Below are 19405 nucleotides of genomic sequence, written 5' to 3' on the forward strand. Positions count from 1 at the left end.
GTAAGCGTCTCTTTAAGAGACTTTGTTTTTGTTTAATCATACGGAGGAGCTAGACGGGCTGCCAAGTCTGTTTGAGGGGCAGGCGATTGTGGAGCATGTCAGTGCCTTCTGAAGCGGCTAAGTGCTGCTCCCGGTGTGGGGGGCCGGGAGAGCAGCGTTGGGGGAGTGTGAATCGTACCGCCGTCAGCCCACAGTGGGGTGTTCAGCGCGACGGGGGTTCCCCTCAGGCATCCGGTGAGTCGGAAGCGCAGGGGATAGTTTTGGCAGTTTTCTTGGGGGCAGTTAGTGCAGTGCGCGTCGGCGGGTGCCATTTTTTCCTCTCAGGCGCGATCAGCTCCGCATGTGGCGGTTGACAGACAGGAGGCACAGAGCCCTTCTGTGGCGCAGGATCCGATGGAGGAAAGCAATTTAGAGGGAGCACGGGAGTCAGTTCTTTTTTTCCCCAGATTTTGTTTTATTAATGCACAATGCCTTTCTTCTGAGAAGTCAGCAGCTTCTCTTCCTCAGCAAACTTCAGTTGCTGCAGCCTCTCAGTCTTTGCTGCCAAAATGTCCCCGGGTGGAGATTTGGATCCTGAGGAGCTATCTGACACATATGGCCCGGTTTTGTCTCCGGGCTCTCCCTCAGTATCATTGGATTTGGCAGATGAGGTCACTCTGCCTTCTGAGGAGGGGAATGACCTGACTGCTGCCCGCCTTTTTCACAGTGAAGAGCTTCCCTCCCTGATTATTAGGGCTTTTGAGGTTTGGCCATTCACCCCCTGAATCGTCAGGGGAACAGGTCTGGTGCCCTCTATTATGTCTGGCATCAAGTGCCCACCTCGTTCATTTCATGTGCATGAGGCCGGTGAAAATTCTTATTTCGGCGTAGTGGGATACGTCGGACAGTGGGCTTAAAGTTGCTAGAGGCTATGTCGCGTCTTTACACGCTGCCTGCTGCTGACTTAGACTTGCTGAAGGTTCCTATGGTGGATTCATTAATCACAGCAGTCACTAAGAAAACCACTCACTCTATGGAGGGTGGCACAGCGCTCAAGGACCCTCAGGATTGTAAGTTGGAGACTTGCTTGAAGCTGTCCTTTGAAGTAGCAGCCCTTTCCCTGCAAGCTTCAGTTTGTGGCTCCTATGTGTCGTGGGCATGCTTATCGTGGGTACAGAAAGCCGCCTCTCTGGAGGACCTCATGGCTGTTTTGCTGGCCTTAGAGTCTGGTTTAGCCTTCTTTGCAGATCTTCTTTATGATCTTTTTGAGGGCTTCGGCGAAGGAGGTTTTCCTAGCAGTCACCACGCGTTGCTGGCTGTGGTTGCAACATTGTTCTGCAGACGTGGCCTCTAAGTCACGGCTGGCAAGGCTTCCTTTTAGGGGAAAGCTTTTGTTTGGGACAGACCTAGAACAGATTGTGAAGAACCTCGGTGACTCTAAGGGCCAGCGCTTCCCGGAGGACAGGTCCAAATTTGTGCGACCGGCGGGATCTAGACCTTAGGGATATACGTTGTTACCGTCCAGGTCATGGGGCTTCTTTTCAGAGAGCAATGTCTTCTCAGAGACCTCAGCCCTTTCGAGGTGACAGGCGGGCCTTCCTTTCCGGTAACAGAAACCAGCCCACAGCCAGGTCCGACCAATGATGGGGCCCTGGTCCATCTCCAGCCGGTTATTGGGGGCATGCGGGTCCCTATTCCTAGTGGAGTGGACCAGGGTAACATCTGACGGATGGGTATTGGAGGTTATCAGAGACGGCTACAAGTTGGAATTGGCTCGTCCGATAGTAGGCTCGTTTCTGGAATCTCCTTGCAAATCTTCCGCCAAGGTGCGGGCAGTTCGTCACACCCTCCTCAACTTATAGCGACTGAGAGCCACCCAGCCTGTACCGCCAGCAGAAAGAGGGTGCAGTCAATACTCCATTTATTATGTGGTGCCAAAAAAGGGCGGTTCTTGGTGACCCGTCCTAGATCTCAAGTGCGTCTACAGGTCCTTACGGGTTCGGCATTTCCGCATGGAAACCCTCCGCTCGGTGATCGCAGCGGTACAGCCAGGAGAGTTTTTTGACGTCTCTCGATCTCAGAGGCCTATTTACACATTCCAATGTGGCCTCCCCACAGGCGTTTTCTTCGCTTTGCAGTGCTTGGTCGTCATTTTCAATTTAAAGCGATGCCCTTCGGCCTAGCCACAGCACCTCGGACTTTTTCCAGGGTCCTTGTTGTAGTGGCAGCCTATCTCAGAAAGGAAGGGATTCAAGTCCATCCTTATGTAGATGAATGGCTTGTGCAGGCATCCTCTTTCGAGGAGAGTCGATGGGCAACTGACAGAGTGGTCGGGTTGCTTCAATCGGTTGGGTGATCAACTTCCCAAAGTGCAGCCTTACGCCCTCCCAGATGCTGGAATACTTGGGAGTGTGCTTCAGTACCCGAACAAGGATAGTTTCTCTTCCTTCAGCTCAAGCACAACGGTTGCAGGGTCAGTTGCGAGCTCTGTTCCAAACTCCAAACCTGCGGGCTTGGGACTATGTACAAGTTCTGGGTTTCATGGCCTCCACCTTGGATGTCATAAAGTGGGCCAGAGCTCACATGCATGCCCCTGCAGTGGCACCTTCTGAGCCGTTGGTCTCTCTCGGAGGATTACGAGGTTCGGTTGCCATGTTCGACCCGTCTGCACACAATCATACACTGATGGTTCATTCAAAGAATCTGGTGTTGAGCATTCCTCTGCAAACCCTGGAGTGGAAGATCGTGACCACCGATGCGTCGCTGTCTGGTTGGGGGGCTCATTGCCTCCAACAGATGGCCCAGGGCATTTGGACGTCGACGGAGGCGTCTTGGTCCATCAACCGCTTGGAGTAGCGGGCAATTCATCTGGCCCTTCGGGAGTTTGTATCTTCTCTGTGGCTGCCCAGTTCGAGTTCTCTCGGATAGTGCGACGGCGGTCGCCTAGGTGAACCGTCGGGGGGGGGGGGCACCAGGAGTGCACCACTAGCACGTGAGGCAGCCCTGATCTGCCGTTGTGCAGAGACTCGGCTCTCTCTCTTGACGGCGGCTCATATAGCGGGGTCACAGAATGTGCAAGCAGACTTTCTCAGTCGCCACCAGTTGGAGCCGGGGGAGTGGACACTCTCCCTTCTGGCCTTCGATCAGATAGCTGCCCGTTGGGGGATGTCAGTGATGGACTTAATGGCCACCACATTCAATGCGAAGGTTCCCCTTTTCTTCAGAAGGAGAAGAGAGCTGGGCTCGGAAGGCATCGATGCTCTTCTATAACCTTGGCCCACGGACCTGCTCTATGCCTTTCCCCCGTGGCCTATGGTGGGCAGCTTACTGACTCGCATTGCCAGTCATCCCGGTCCAGTGATCCTGGTGGCCCCGGATTGGCCCAGACGTCCCTGGTACGCGGTTATGGTCAGGCTCCTGTTCGATCGTCCTCTTTGGCTCCAGGCGCAGGACGGTCTCTTGCTGCAGGGACCAGTCATGATGGAGGATCCCTCCCCCTTTGGTCTTACGGCCCTGGCCCTTGAAAGGGCGAACTTGAGAAGGAAGGGTATCCGGACACGTTATCACTACAATGCTTCAGGCTCAGAAAGATCCACCTTGATAGCTTATGCTAGGGTGTGGCGTACCTTCGATTCATGGTTGTGCGAGTTCGGGATTGTCAGCGGCTTCGGTATCGGTTATCCTCGCGTTTCTTCAGGAGGGTTGTACAGAAATCACTCTCGTTGAGTTCTCTTAAGGTACAGGTGGCAGCTGTGCATGCTTTAGAGGCCGACTTCAGGGGGCGTCGATCACCTCCCCACCTGTTTGTGGTTCGTTTTTTTGAGTGGCATAAATTGGTTGCGTCCTCCGCACGTGCTAGTTCTGCCATCCGGAACCTTAAACTAGTTCTCAAAGCGTTTCAGCGTCCGTCTTTCGAACCCTTATCGGGGATTACGGTTAAGGATCTTATCTGAAGGCAATTTCCTAGTAGGCATTACTTCGGCTCGGAGAATTTCAGAGTTGCAGGCTCTTGCAGAGACCCCTTCCTGCGTTTTACGGAGGCGGGTTTTTTAATGAGATCTCCCACCTTTCTATGGCATTTGATGTTTTAAAGTTTTACATATGTCCAGTATCTTTATGGAGTTCTGATGAAGATCTGTAGTGCCTTGATTCTACAGCAATTTATAGCCATGGGAAAAAGCTAAGGAGGTGAAGCTTTCAAAATTTAAAACTCTTCAGGAATGAACAAAAAGGGACATCAAGTTATTAGCACCCAGTTGTATTATCTAATGAAACCATAGTATTGTTAGTACTATTTTTCATTGTCTGGCCAAGTGGGCCATCTTTACAGGAGCATCAGCACCTAATGTAATACCATTTGAAATCCTGTACCCGAAATGGCGATTGCCATCACAGCATAATGTAAGCCACATTGAGCCTGCAAATAGGTGGGAAAATGTGGGATACAAATGCTACAAATAAAATACCTGTTTCACAGTTCACCCCCCTCCCCCCCCCCCCCCCCCCCCCCCCAGTGGTAGAAAATAGGATTTTAATCCTCATTTCAGGCTAAAGTGTACTGAGCACTTAAGAGTCCTTTTGGGTTATTATATTTGTCCCCCTCACTCTTTTTATCCATTGATTTGTAGGCAAGCAGAGTGATGGTGCTGAATTAGGACAGCTGTATTGGCCTAACACTTCGACACTGACCACTCGCCTCCGCCGACTTATTACTGCTTATCAGCGCAGCTATAAGAGGCAGCAGATGAGACAGGAAGCCTTAATGAAGACTGACCGGCGGAGGAGACGACCTCGAGAGGAAGTTAGAGCACTGGAGGCAGAAAGGGAAGCCATAATAACAGAAAAGCGCCAAAGTGAGTTTCAACCAGTTACAACTTTCTGCCACCCTTATGCCCCCTATCCCCTCCCCAAATTGCCCTTACTATAGCAGTTTAAAATTATATGCTTCAAATGTCTTTAGTGTTTAAAGACTTTTTTTTTATAACAGTGCAGATATTACTGATATTTGATCCTTGCCAACTTTTTTTTTTAAACAGTAGTCACTTTACCTAAATCTTTTTCTTTTCTCTCACCTCCTTTTTCAGATGGACAAGGAGAGAAGAAGCAGATTTTTATCGTGTGGTATCGACGTTTGGGGTGATTGTTGACCCAGTTAGTCAGCGTTTTGACTGGAATCAGTTTAGAGCTTTTGCTAGACTTGACAAGAAATCAGATGAGAGTTTGGAGAAGTATTTCAACTGTTTTGTCGCCATGTGCAAGCGAGTATGCCGCATGTCATCTAAAAAAGATGAAGGTACATTTCATCACTAGGAAATCCTCAAGTTAACATTTAGTGTAGTAAAATGCAAGGTTTGATTGTTTAATTCAGATGAAACATTTTCAGTGTCTGTTTGCATAAAAGCCAGCATCTTTTATATAAACATTTTTTTATTGCTCACAGAATTCTCTGATCTTTCCACTATGATTGAACCAATCACAGAAGAACGTGCCTCTAGAACCCTGTACCGCATAGAGTTATTAAGGAAGATCCGAGAACAAGTTCTGCGGCACCCTCAACTAGCTGAGAGACTAAAACTCTGCCAGCCAAGCCTGGATCTGCCAGAATGGTGGGAGAGTGGCAAACATGACAGGGACTTGCTGATTGGTGCTGCTAAACATGGAGTCAGTAGAACTGATTACCACATCCTTAATGATCCTGATCTCTGCTTCCTGGATGCACATAAAAGCTTTGCTCAAAACCGGGGTGCTGGGCAGCATGGTAGTGTCTCTTTGCTGAATCCACCAGGCCCAGTCTACAGCCCAACTCCCCCTCCTGTGGTTCCATCAGCTTCAATCCAGGAAGAAAAAACTGTAGAACAGGAAGAAACTACTAAGCGGTCTGAGGATTTGGAGGTAAAAGTTAGAGAGGAAGAAGTGGGGGAGAGAGAGAGAAATGTTTCAGAAAACCTTAAACAAGAAAGTAAACATGAGGCAGTTGCCTTGAAAAGCGAAATACAAGATGTGGTAATGACTCCAGATACAGGTCCAAAATCCCTTTCTGAAAAGGGTTCAGAAGAGGAAGATGAAGAAAAACTTGATGATGATGACAAATCAGAAGAGTCATCTCAAGCTGAAGGTAAGGGTTATAACAGTATGTAGTATAAATGTTGCTGTAAGTATTGAGATAATCTGCTTCCTTTGTAAATCTCCTTTAGAATGAAATCCCCATATAATTTAGTTCATTGACATTTAATATACCGTCTTTAACAAAGCCAAAGCAGTGTACAATCAATTAAAAAGAAGCAAGAAACAAGAAAGGAACTTAATGAGAGACAAAGGAAAATATAGAGAGAAGAATGATGGAAAGAGGTAAGGAAAAAAAAAGAAAAAGCTGCAGAGACACCAACGCTACTGCCTGAGGGATGCCACTGACCAGAGCACCACTCAACCTATACCACCAAAGTTAGCCAGCATAAAAAAGTGAACAGCTTAAGAGCAAGCAATTACAAGTCATTGGCTAAGTAATAGGCTATATTATATAGATTGATTAAAATCTAGGGCAGCTCTTCTCAACCCAGTCCTTGAAGCACACCTAGTTCCTTAAGGTTTTCAGGATATCCACAATGAATATGCATGAGAGAGAAACACTGATCTAGAGTAGGTTTGGGTTGTTTTATTTTTCTTTCCTTTTATTTCCTAGTTTTATGCTTGGTTGTGCATTTATGATATCTTGGACCCCTATTTAACAAGACTTGGCACATGATAACAGTGTTATCAAGTAGTGTCTGTCAGTAGGTAACATAATTATTGCACACTAAGCATTGATGGGGACCTTAATGAAAAAAAGATAAAATGCTGTGTTTCATGTCACATTGTCAATCTGTATGGGGAGAGAATGGTATAGGCTGAGCTCAAAGTTGATGTATCTTCTACATCCAACCCAGAACAAAGAAGGGACTCATTTTTCCACAAAAAGGAGGAGCTATGAGACATTGAACATCCATCTCTAGAAGCTCTTTAGTATGCTCTAACATGTAACACTATAGCAGAGGAAGATATTTGAAAGCTTCAAGAAATCCTAGGATGGATAAATAATGAAGAAAAATGACAGGACTTGTACTTTGATCTCTCTTCCCTCAATACCTTAGTATGCTATCTGTAAAACATGTGGAGCAGCATTTTAGAAAGGACATCCAAGTCTGTGCATCACACATAGACGTTCTTCTCGCATGTATTTTAGACCAGGATACAGCCTTTTCTAAAATGTATGTGAGATGGGACATCCATATGCTGGAAACATCCAGCATGAACATCCATTTTACAAACTGAGAGCCAGAGCAGAGATCCCAAGGTTGCTGGTTCAAGTCCTAGTTCAGTTTTTTGTAATTTTTTTTTTTTTTTTATTGTGGGCACTCCAGGGACAGAAAAATACCTGCTGTGACTTTCTTTATCGCCATTTAGTGGAGAACTGCTCAATCAAAGCACCTTTCTACAACCTGGACGTGACAAGTACCAGGTCTAAATATGGATGTCCATCTTTTTAGACTTGGACATCCCTTCCTCTTCTGTGCTCGGAGTTGGATGTCCCTACTATGGGCCCTCCCTAGTCCCGCCTAAAATACACCCAGACCACACCCCTTGCCATATGGATGTACTGCAGTGATAGACATCTATAGCCTGCCTTTGTAAAATTGGGATATGGACATATAAATTGCAGTTTTCAGACTTCCAAAACAAGAATAGAGCTTCTAAAATAACTGCCATAACCTGTTTGATTCTTGTCTGTATGTAATTAGTCTTCTGCGATGTAGGAATTGAAATATTTGTAAGATTATGCCACCTGTACATTTTTTTTAGTTGCCTTACATATCAAATATTTGTTTCCCTTGGTAGACACATCCTAAATGGTCCAATTTCCTCAAAATCTGGTTGCAATTTGTCTTCAGCCTTGTTTGTGATGAATGGGTCTATATATATTAATGCCTAGTGATCTGTTCCTCAGCAGGGACTGTTTCTCAAGGTAAGAATTTTGATGAAGAAAGCAATGCATCCTTAAGCACTGCCCGAGATGAAACCCGTGATGGATTTTACTTGGAGGATGGAGACCAGTCGCTAGCTCAGATGCTTCACGAAAGAACTTTCGCCTTTTCATTTTGGCCCAAGGTTGGTGCAGCATTGAATGTCTGCCTTTTTATATCCTTGGTCAACATTTTTTTGTTACAGTGTATATCATTTGACAGGAAAGGATCTGAAGAATACGTATCCCTTAATATTACATTTATGCATTCTCAGTAAATTAAAAAAATCTGAAAACAAGTTTTTGTCCTTGGTTTTCTACTTTTAAATACCCAAAATGATTTGCAATAAATTTAAATTCAATGCAAGAGCCATACAGAGTTATAAGTATATAAACAAAATAAAACATTACAAATAATATAAAAAAATACTTAACCTTCATTTTTATTTATTAAACTGATTTTCACCCGTAAATTCCTGGATATTTTGGGTCATGAAAATTTACTTAAACCAATTTTTGCCCTAATTTTATCACCTACAAAACTTCTTTTGAAAAACTCAGCTTATAAGAAGCAACCCTCAAGAATAAGAAATTATGTCACTTTTCAAGTAAACTATAAAATTATGTGATGGTAGTAGCAGTCCCTGAACTGGAATCAAAACTACTGTCAACCCTCTTTAATCACTGCACAGTATAAAAAGACTTTCTTCATATAGTGATAAACAGACTTTTAAGTGATTAGTAAGATGAACTGCAAAAAATATACTGGTTCATCAAAATCAAATTAAAAATACTTCGAAAGTGCTGATGAGTGATATATCAAATTCAAAGAGATGCTCCACTGTCAAACTTGAAACTGAAACGTTTTCCAAAGAATCATAGGTCCCCAACACAGGCCATGTTTTGCTTCAGTTGCTTCAGGGAGAGCAGTTAACATTCAAGACAATTTTTGTCCAATTTAAAAGCACTGCAAAATATATATATATATATATATATATATATATATATATATATATATATATATATATATAAACAGAATTAGTGACCAATATTATTCACAAGAATTCTTCACTACAAATATATTGGTGTTTAGCATACCACACACACATTTGTTGACGCTTAAATTTTGTGAACAATGAATCTTGCATTAAAATTGTAAGTAAAGCAGTCAACCAATCACCGAGGCTCAATGATAATTTTAAAAAATTGAGTTAACATTCCTGTGCATGGGTGGAGTCCAGAGTCTAAAACCCACCTGCAATTCCATGTCTTTATTCAATCATGAAAGTTCTGAAACTCCCAATCATGATTTCAGCTGCAACCTCAACCCTGGTCCCAGTAGAGACTTACTGCTCTGCAGAGGAAGTACAATATTTTTAGACAAGGCAGAGACTGCTAGCTCAGCTCCGTGCAGCTCTTAAGGCACTTACTCTACGCAGTATCCATAATCCACATGTTATCACAATGATTAGCTGGAACTGCTGGAGAAATAGGTACAGCATTTGTATACAAACGCCTGAGTCATGAGGACCAGTCAGAAGAGTGAGCACAGGGCAATGACAGTGCCAGTGATGGCTTGTTATATGTACCAGAAAGAAATGCTTTCCTTTTCTGTCAGGACCTCCCTCTGTGAGCACTGCAGTTGAAGAAAAATGCTTAGTAAATAGGTCTTATTAGTGCAAATGTTAATTATGTGTTCATGATATAATGTACAGTATACCAAAGTAGAGAGTTGATTCAAGGGAAAATGTTCTATCTACCAAAATATACTCTATTTACCTGGGGAAAAAAAGATGCGTTTTCCACTGACATTCTCTTGATGTTTGTTCTTATCAAGACAAATGATAAATTCCCAGGAAAAAGACTACCAGTAAAAGAAAATAGTAAGCTATAGCATCAAGAATACTTCTTCCTCCATTTCCTTACCAAACACTGAGAAAAAAAATCATACTCTACGCTCCCCTACCAGAAGATGGAGAGACAGAACTACTGGTCTGACATCTGACAACACACACATTTATTTTATTTGTTGCATTTGTATCCCACATTTCCCCACTTTTTGCAGGCTCAATGTGGCTTACATAGTACCATGTTGGCGATCGCCAATTCCGGTTTGAGAAATACAGAGTGGTATTGCGTTAAAGTTACATAAGTGACAGAGTAAATTAAGTAGTCAAGGAGGGAGAGTTAAGTTTTGTCCACATAATTGTTTGGGATGGAAGAGTAGTCTAATGGGGAACTTGGTTTGATTCCCACTATAGTTTCTTATGAACCAGGGCAATTCACATAATCCTTCATTGTCCCAGGTATTAAACAAATAGACAAACTTATATTGTGTTTCCACTAAGGATAGAGAGTGTGTCCTTATACATAATATGGAGAACAGAGGAGAAGCAGACCATATGAAAAAGTGTGCTTATTTGCCACTTATAACTCCCAGGTTTAAACAAGGTCCCTCACTATGGCGATGTTTTGCCAAATGGCTGCCTCAGAGGCAGATGAATACCAGCTGACGTGAAATCTCTAACCTCACCAAACTGATAAAAAGTGTCTCCAACCTGGGTTAGCTGGTGATGAGTCAAATGTGAAGCAACAGTCTAGGACTGAGGTAGCAGGAAACCTGCTGCCTCAGTGAATTGCCCTGGATCTGGTGGGGCCATTCCCCCATGAACATTAGGACCATTAAGGGAGAGCTTTGGAGCAGGCGATTTTATAGTAATTGTTATTGCAATGTTTTTTTTGTTTTGTTTTTTGTTACATTTGTACCCCGCGCTTTCCCACTCATGGCAGGCTCAATGCGGCTTACATGGGGCAATGGAGGGTTAAGTGACTTGCCCAGAGTCACAAGGAGCTGCCTGTGCCTGAAGTGGGACTCGAACTCAGTTCCTCAGTTCCCCAGGACCAAAGTCCAGCACCCTAACCACTAGGCCACTCCTCCACTATTTTATTATGGATATATTATTGTAACCTTCTCAAATTTAGAGATGGTGCAGGATATAAATATTTTAAAATAAATATTCTAGGCCCAGGGAGTCAAACTGTGGCTTGGGACCCCCCCCCCCCCCCCTTTCTGTTCCCCCAGAACCTTCAGCGTACCTCTTTCATCCTTTTGCATTTGAAAGAGGGAAAGTGGGGGGTCAGACAGTCAAGGGAAGGGGTCTGGATGGATAATAAAGTTAAAATAAAAATGAGACAGAGGGGCAGCCTGGGGGAGGACACTGTTGTCCTACAGCCCCAGAGGTGAGTAGGAGGCAGTGATTACCTGGGGAGGGATGTGCACTGGGTTGGACTATGTCAGGGCAGGCTGAGAATGGCAAACACTGCACAGTCTATATAAGTGCATAAGCGTTGCCATATTGGGACAGACTGAAGGTCCATCAAGTCCAGAATCCTGTTCCCAACAGTGGCCAATCCAGGTTACAAATACCTGGCAAGATCCCAAAACAGTACAATAGATTTTATCCTGCTTATCCCAGTGGATTTTCCTGACGTCCACCTCAGTAGTGGCTTATGGACTTTTCTATTAGGAAGTTATCCAACCCTTTTTAAAACCCTGCTAAGCTAACTACTTTTACCACATTCTCTGGCTACGAATTTCAGAGTTTAGTTACATATTTAGTGAAGAAATATTTTCTCCAATTCATTTTAAATTTACTACTTTGTAGCTTCATTGCATGCCCTAGTACTTTTGGAAAGAGTAAACAAGTGATTCGGAATGCACTAACCATACCGATGATTGCAATGAATCATTTACCGTCAGAAATTTTACATGTGCTCAGACCTGTCGTTAAGGCCTGAGCTATCATCTCCCCGCTGCCCCCTGCACCATAAAAATCCAAGCCAGCATGTTTAAAAAGAAAAGTGAGATACAAACACGTGGCTCTCCGCTTTCCCCTGCATCATTACAAAACAAAACATACTGCTTCTCCCTGCAGCTTAAAAATCCTGTCTCTCCCCTTCTCCCACAGCTTTGAAAATTAACACTCTCTGCTATCCCCTAAAGCCAATTTTCCCAGTACTGTAAACAAGCTGCAAAGAGGTCTTTTGTTACAAAAGGGGATTTACGAGGGTCGTTCTTTTTAGAGTTATCTTCAACTGCAATTTCTGCTAGGTCAGACAGCTAAAAGGCTTGCAGGGCGGGATCCCCCCCTCGCATGCCCCAGTCTGACGGAAGTAACCTACGTAGGTTTAATACATTTGTGGCTGCTCTGCGCATGCTTAAGGAGCAAATTAACGACGGGGATAACGAACGCTTGATACATTGTACTTTTCAATACCGCACCGAACATTTCTGAGCTGGTTTTTTTTTTGTGCATTCTTCGTTGTTTCAAATTCGTTAAGCACTTTTACGATTTAGATTTTTTAACGTTTGGTTGATGCATCTAGCCCTTAGTGTTTTATTCAGTGGTCAAAAGAAAGGAGAAGCTGGTTCCAAGGCCTAAGTGCTCGTTCGGTAAAGGGGGATCATGGATTTGGTATACTGCCTTTCTGAGGTACCTTTATTATAAGCAGGTACTTCTCTGTCTCAACATATGTCTGATCTAGTCTGGAAGGATGATAAAGGATGGAGAAATTAGGTTTTCTAATTTGCTTTCCTTGAATTCCTGCAGAGCAGTCCAGAACCCATCCCTGGAATATTCTTCAGTCTGTTTCTTGCCTGTCTATGCATTATTGAAGGATTCATTATTCAGATGGATCCTTTTACCTTACCTTTTCAGATCAGGTTGTTTTTCCTGTATAGGAGAGTGGTTCTTTAGAGTTTAGGTCTAGAGATGTAGTTGAGTTGCTTTCTTTATGGTATTATAGTTGTGTTCTGACTTTGGTGTAGGAATACTGGGAGAGTATGGGCTGCAGAGGTCCAGGGCCACCGATGGGTGGGTGAGGGGGGGGGGGGCAAAATTCCCCAGACCTTTCTTTCCCGACAGGAGCAGGAGAGAGAAAACTCCGCTGCCGGGTTCCCCTTGGAGGCTGGGGAGGAACCGGAGCTTCCTCCAGCACTGCTCTGCTGTCCATTGCTGAGTTGCTGCTTTTCCTCTCTTGCGCGCATGCTTGGTTTTGAAACCGAGCATGCCCTGAGAGGAAAAGCAGCCGCAAGGGCAGGCAAGTCGGCGCTGGAGGAAGATGTCTTCTGCTGGTGGTGCCTCGGGATCCCCGCCAGCCAAGGTATTTCAATCTTCAATCCTGTTGTGGCAGCGATCGGGGGGCAGCAGTTTTCATCTGCTGGTAGGGTAGTATAAACTGATTCATGGATGGCAAATTAGTGAGACTTAATTTCTCCCTCTTTTTCTCAGCCAAAACTACCAACAAAAGCAAAAGAATAGCGAAGCCACAAAATTATAGCCATTAAATATTCTTAGTCTTACTTTCATTTTCAAAATTAGATTTTGTTTTCAGCAATTTGTCAAGATTAATAAATTGGCTATCACCATCGTTTTTCTTTATCAAGAGATACTTTAATTCAAAAGCCTGAGGAATCAGTTTGGAAGGCCAATTTCTGCATAGCCTGAGAGTTCAAGAACTGTTTGTGAAAACTGGCTTAGGAACATGTGGCTAGTGTTAATAGAATAGTTGGACTTTAGATAAGCTTCTAGAGAACAGGGCACTTAATTATTAGCCAAGAAGACATGTTAGTACCTCTTAATCTGGGAGTAAGCAATAGGGAATTGGTTTCTCCATTAAGATCTACAGAGTATGTCCAATTGATCCAGATTGGCCACTATTGGATACAACACTGCTGGGCTTGGAACTATTGCTCTAACCCTATATATTTTGTGTTCTTCTGTACTTAATGTTGTTTATATTATATCAATATTTTATACAGTATTGTATAGAAAATACTCTAAATCACAATTGGGAAACACCCAAACCTAAATATTATAAATTCTATAAATCAAAATAGTTTGGAGAACTCACTAAAAAGAAGATGTGTCACCCCTTTGACTCTGAAATCATCAATCAAGATAGATCATCTATAATTACCAAAAGAACCTCAAACCACCTCCTGGAAACCAACTGCTCATAGAGCTTGATTCACCATTCAAATGAGGAGTAAATTACTATCACTGGTTCTGGTAGGGAGATGCGGAGAAAAACACCAGCTGAAAAAACTCAAACTAAATTGAGAAAACCAGCTGGTCCAAAAACTGGTGTTTTTCTCCGCATCTCCCTACCAGAACCAGTGATAGTAATTTACTCCTCATTTGAATGGTGAATCAAGCTCTATGAGCAGTTGGTTTCCAGGAGGTGGTTTGAGGTTCTTTTGGTAATTATAGATGATCTATCTTGATTGATGATTTCAGAGTCAAAGGGGTGACACATCTTCTTTTTAGTGAGTTCTCCAAACTATTTTGATTTATACAGTATTGTATACCAGGGCTGTCAGAGAAAACTTGTGTACAATAAATCCCTGCCCTGAGGAGCTTAGAATCTAAGTAAATTGTCTTGGAAAAAGGTGTGAGCTAAGTGCATGCATAAATAAACACACCCCTAAACAACTACAAAATTTGATGGCTGTGGTTTTTAAAAATTCTTATAAAGTATGTTTGTTTGCTTTCCTTCAGTGAGGAGTATCTGTTAAATTCCAGATCAAAATTATTTGAATTAAATACATTCTCAAAAAAACTAAAAAGGAAAGCTCCTTTGAAATTCTGATGATACTGGGGACGAAATCGCACAGTTAATTGATATGCAGCAGATTACTGGTGTAGACCTCTCCGGTCTTTGAGTGTCACAAGTCTGTTGGGTTTTAGGAAGATCTATAATATGAATGAAATTTTCAACAGAGGCAGTACATTCATATGTGTGTTATGCAAAGTATGGAAACATCTTACTCACCCCTATTCCAAAAGATGCCAAGAAAAGTAGCAATTCTCTTACCAACTATCGGCCAATTGCATCAATTCCACTCTTTGTAAAATTAATGGAGAGTATGGTAAACAAACAACTCAATGAGTATCTGGACAAGTTCAATATTTTGCATGAATCACAGTCGGGATTCCGCACACTTCATAGCACAGAAACTGTGCTCGTCACATTCCCTGTCAAACTTCAAAAAGGAAATAGCAGTAGGAAAAAGCATTCTACTTTTTTACAATTCGACATGTCGAGTGCTTTTGACATGGTGAACCATAAAATCCTACTACAGCTCCTTGATTACTTAGGAACCAGCGGAAATGTGCTAACATGGATGAAAGGCTTTTTAACCTCCAGAACCTACCAAGTCCAGTCCAACGCAAGTTTGTCACCTCCACAGAAAGCCAACTGTGGTGTGAAATGTGACTGAATGTTTGTTGCTAGATCGATGTAAGCCACATTGAGCCTGCCCGTGGGTGGGGAAAATGTGGGATATAAATTTTGTAAATAAATATTCAGCATGTGTATATTAAAAACCTGCACAAAAGGCCTCCAGAACTGGAACAATGGTACAATCTTTAATAAAATAAACCCCACACAGGCCGTGTTTCGGCACTCAACAGTGCCTGCCTCAGGGGTCAAATACGAATATTATTTCTAGATCTGTTCAGCAGATTGTACCAAGCACTCTCAACCGCCGTATAGGCTTCTGAAAAAAACTTTTTTGGCGTTTTTTTTTTTTTTTTTAGAAAGCCTATATGGCGGTTGAGAGTGCTTGGTACAATCTGCTAGTAAAAAAGGCCCGTTTCTGACACAAATGAAACGGGCGCTAGCAAGGTTTTCCTCGCCTTCCCTGCAGCCACCCATGTCCAGCGACCCTCCTCTCCCCCTGCAGCCACCCATGTCCAGCGACCCTCCTCTCCCCCTTCCAGCCACCCATGTCCAGCGACCCTCCTCTCTCCCCTGCCCCCCCCCCTCCAGCCACCCGTGTCCAGCGACCCTCCTCTGGATATGGATCAGCTGTGAGGCATGTTCCACCCCCCCCCCCCCCCGGGTTCTGAAGTTGACATCATAATGACTACGGTGATGTCAGCCTGATCTACGGAGCCTAGCAGACCAACTCAGAATGAGCCACGGTCCTAGACAGCAAGTCAGAACGTTGGAGGTGAGAATTATTATATAGAATTGTACCATTGTTCCAGTTTTGGAGGCCCTTTTGTGCTTTTTTGTTTTTGTACTGATTTATTCTATGTACTTTTGGACCCTCTCTTGTTTGCTGTCTAGCATATTTTAAAAACTTGACCAGTTTGTGGCACTTGAGAACTGCAGTGTGTTAAATGTGTAAATTTTAATCCTGGATTTGATCTTTCTGATCAAGATCCCTATGTGCTGACATGGTAAGCCGAGTATAGAAGAGTGATCAGTTTGCAATAAAGAGTTAGAAGCTCAACAGGCCCAGAATTTTATATACTGGGAAAAGTGGTTAATTTTTACCCATTTCTTTTAATTCTGTGGTTGATTTTTTTTTCACATAAATTGCTAGAAACCATTCAGAAGTGAAATTAATTTTTGAGCCAGAAACTTCCATTGTAACAAATCCACAAATAGTTTGGACTTAACAGAGCAATCTGTCCAAGACCAACTCCCTGCCCCTGAATAAGGTTATAGCATAGAAAAGGAGCAATTTGTAAGAGCTGCTGCTATCTGCTAATGAGTTATGTTCTGTGTAGCTGGCTATAGGTGGACTTGTACCACTCTTATCCATAGTGGTTCCTGGTGCATTTCAAAATAGAATGCAGTGCTGGAGCTGTACTGTTCAATCGACCCTGGAATGCACTGCCTGAAAGGTTCCACTTAACACAAGTCTATCTCTACTTCAGGAAGCAGGTGAAAGCTTGGCTTTTCAACCAGGTCTTTAATGGAAGAAGTAACTAACTTATTAGTCTCACTTACACACACAAGGAGTGACACAGGTTGCACATACTGAAGCAGGACATGTTTATCCACTCCTACCCTAGCTGAGATATTTAACCATCTCTCAGACCTCATGTGCAACTTTCTTTTAAATCAGTCACCTTACTTTCTAACTCTTCCTACTTTCTTACCTTATCTATATGTTCCGTCTTTGCTTTACCCTTCACTATCAATTAAAATGTTCTATTAAGTATTGTGTTGGCATGGTATTTGAATATTTTTACTGCTGTAATTGCCTATTGCTCGTTTGATCTATTCTTACTGTACACCGCCTTGATTGAATTCCTTCAAAAGGCGGTAAACAAATCATAATAAATAAAAATAAATAACGAAAAATATTTGATCAAATACTAAATATGATTAATGGGCATAGAGCTTTTTAACATTAAAAAATAATAAAAGAAGCAACGTGAAATCGGAGATAGTATTATTTCAGTAGGATTTAGCATAAGTAGAGCCCCAGATTATTCATATTTGAACTTTAATCACTATAAAAAGCGGTGAGGGTGGGAAGTCATAGGGGATGTGTCTCTCGCCTCTATGAGGCACTGCTTAGTGATAAGGGGCCAATATTACACTACATACAGTGATGGGAACGGGATTTGCAAGTAACCATAGACTACACGCAATGGGAAAAAGCTTTGGAACATATGTTACGGGTCTCCATATCTAGTTCATTGATTGAAAATAGTTACAAAATATTATACCAATGGTATTATACACCGAAGAGACTGGTAAAAATGTATGGACAAGGGTCTGATCAGTACTGGAGAGGCTGTGCAGTGGTGGGGGATATGCTTCATATCTGGTGGTCCTGCTCGAAGATTCAACTCTATTGGGTGGAACTGCTTGATGTGTTTGCCCAAGTGACTGGGGTACGATATCCTGCTAAACCAGAGGTATGCTTGTTACATATTTGCCCGCCAGGAGTCCGGCTCTCAGACCATCGGCTCACATCAATATGGCTAGTAGCGGGAAAAATAACACTGGCCTCAGCATGGAAAAGTCCAATGGCACCACCAGTGATAAAAGTGATACAAAAGATGGACTACCTGTATCAGATGTCCAAATTGACAGCCTTGCGATCTGGACATATAACAAAGTTTAATCTGCAATGGGAACGATACAGAACATGGAGAGTACAAAATGGGATTGACCTTGATGCACCTAAGTTGATTTTTCCAAGACTCTGAATGATGTATTCTTGGACCTAGCAGCACTAGCCTTCAATAGTAGCTGGGGGGTTTTGTTATCAGGGAAAAAGGGGGGGGATTTGGGTTGTTGTTTTTTTTTTTTTTTGTTACATGTTATCCAAGCTTTACATATGTGATGTATGATTGACTTACGGATACTGTTTATGTACCAATGTTCAGACATTTTAATAAAAAATTTTAAAAAATCACTTCAGTCGAATACAAATAATGTATTCGGGGCTGTATTCAGGGCTGAATCAAATTGAATGTGAACATTCAGTACAGCCCTAGAATGCACGCAAAACAAGACTGTAAATGTTAAAATTATCAGGAACGAAGTTTTTAAAAACTTGACAAAATTGAAAAGATTCATAGCTAGTGGGGGGGATATGGAGTCTAGTGTCCAAATTCTTTAATTAGGGGGGGTTGTTTTTTTGTGTGTATGTTTATGCATGATTCATTGCAGTCCGATCTTATGATAGGTATGAAATGAAAACTGACATTCATTAAATGTTCAGTATGAAATAGAGACATTAGCAGTGATACTAATGAGGACCCACTTTTTGGGACAGAATTTCTGGTCCATTCTGTTTTAATCTGAAGCATTAGAACTGTGGATACTGAAATCAGCAGTTTTTCTTTTCCTGTTTCCAATATTTTGAAGTATTAATGATGAATGATCTCTCAGAAGGATAAGAATTTTCTTGTGAAAAAATGCTGAAGGAGTTTCCCTTTATATTTATATTGACTATTTTGTATGTAAACAAGTTAGCATGAAAACCTGCCCCTCTCTAGTCTCCGGCCCCCTGCCTATTATGCTCTCATTCTAGTTTGAAGTTATGCCAGCACTAGGCTGCTGTAACCAGTCATCAGTGGCACTGAAACCTGTTAATTGAAATAATTACTTCCAGGTAAAAAAATAAAAAGTCATTATGTGTCTTTTCTTTTGACAGGATCGAGTAATGATCAACCGGCTAGACAACATCTGTGAAACTGTATTGAAAGGAAAATGGCCAGTAAATAGGCGCCAGATGTTTGATTTCCAAGGGCTCATCCTGGATATACACCACCTACTGTGGATAGTCCTCTACCGAAAAGAAGCTTTGCAGAGTTCTCCTTAGTTGGTCAAGGCAACTTCAGCGGCAGTGAGGACATTACTGCATCTCCTCAGTTATCAAAGGCATGATACACTTATCTTATATCTTTGGTGTATGTGTGAGAGCTTCGGAGCTTGGATTTGAGATTTATTTACTTGCCTTTCTCAAATCCAAACTCAAGGTGAATTGCAATCACATACACAAATTATTTTCCTGTCAGGTAGACTCGCAATCTAAGCTATACCTGAAGCAGTGGAAGGTAAAGTGACTTACCTAGGGTCACAAGGAGCGACAAGATTTGAACACTGCCTTCT

General features: G+C 42.7%; 1 protein-coding gene across 1 annotated transcript in view; it reads left to right on the top strand.

Moving 5' to 3' along the window:
• Positions 1 to 19405, top strand: part of CHD7 (chromodomain helicase DNA binding protein 7) — a 504651-nt gene that overhangs the window by 433051 nt on the left and 52195 nt on the right. Inside the window, 6 exon segments of the mRNA XM_030214843.1 lie at positions 4608 to 4836; positions 5064 to 5272; positions 5420 to 6094; positions 7961 to 8121; positions 18948 to 19044; positions 19047 to 19174. Coding sequence (XP_030070703.1) covers positions 4608 to 4836; positions 5064 to 5272; positions 5420 to 6094; positions 7961 to 8121; positions 18948 to 19044; positions 19047 to 19174 — 1499 coding nt within the window.

This window comes from Microcaecilia unicolor, chromosome 1 (assembly GCF_901765095.1).
Source record: "Microcaecilia unicolor chromosome 1, aMicUni1.1, whole genome shotgun sequence".
Classification (NCBI taxonomy): Eukaryota; Metazoa; Chordata; class Amphibia; order Gymnophiona; family Siphonopidae; genus Microcaecilia; species Microcaecilia unicolor.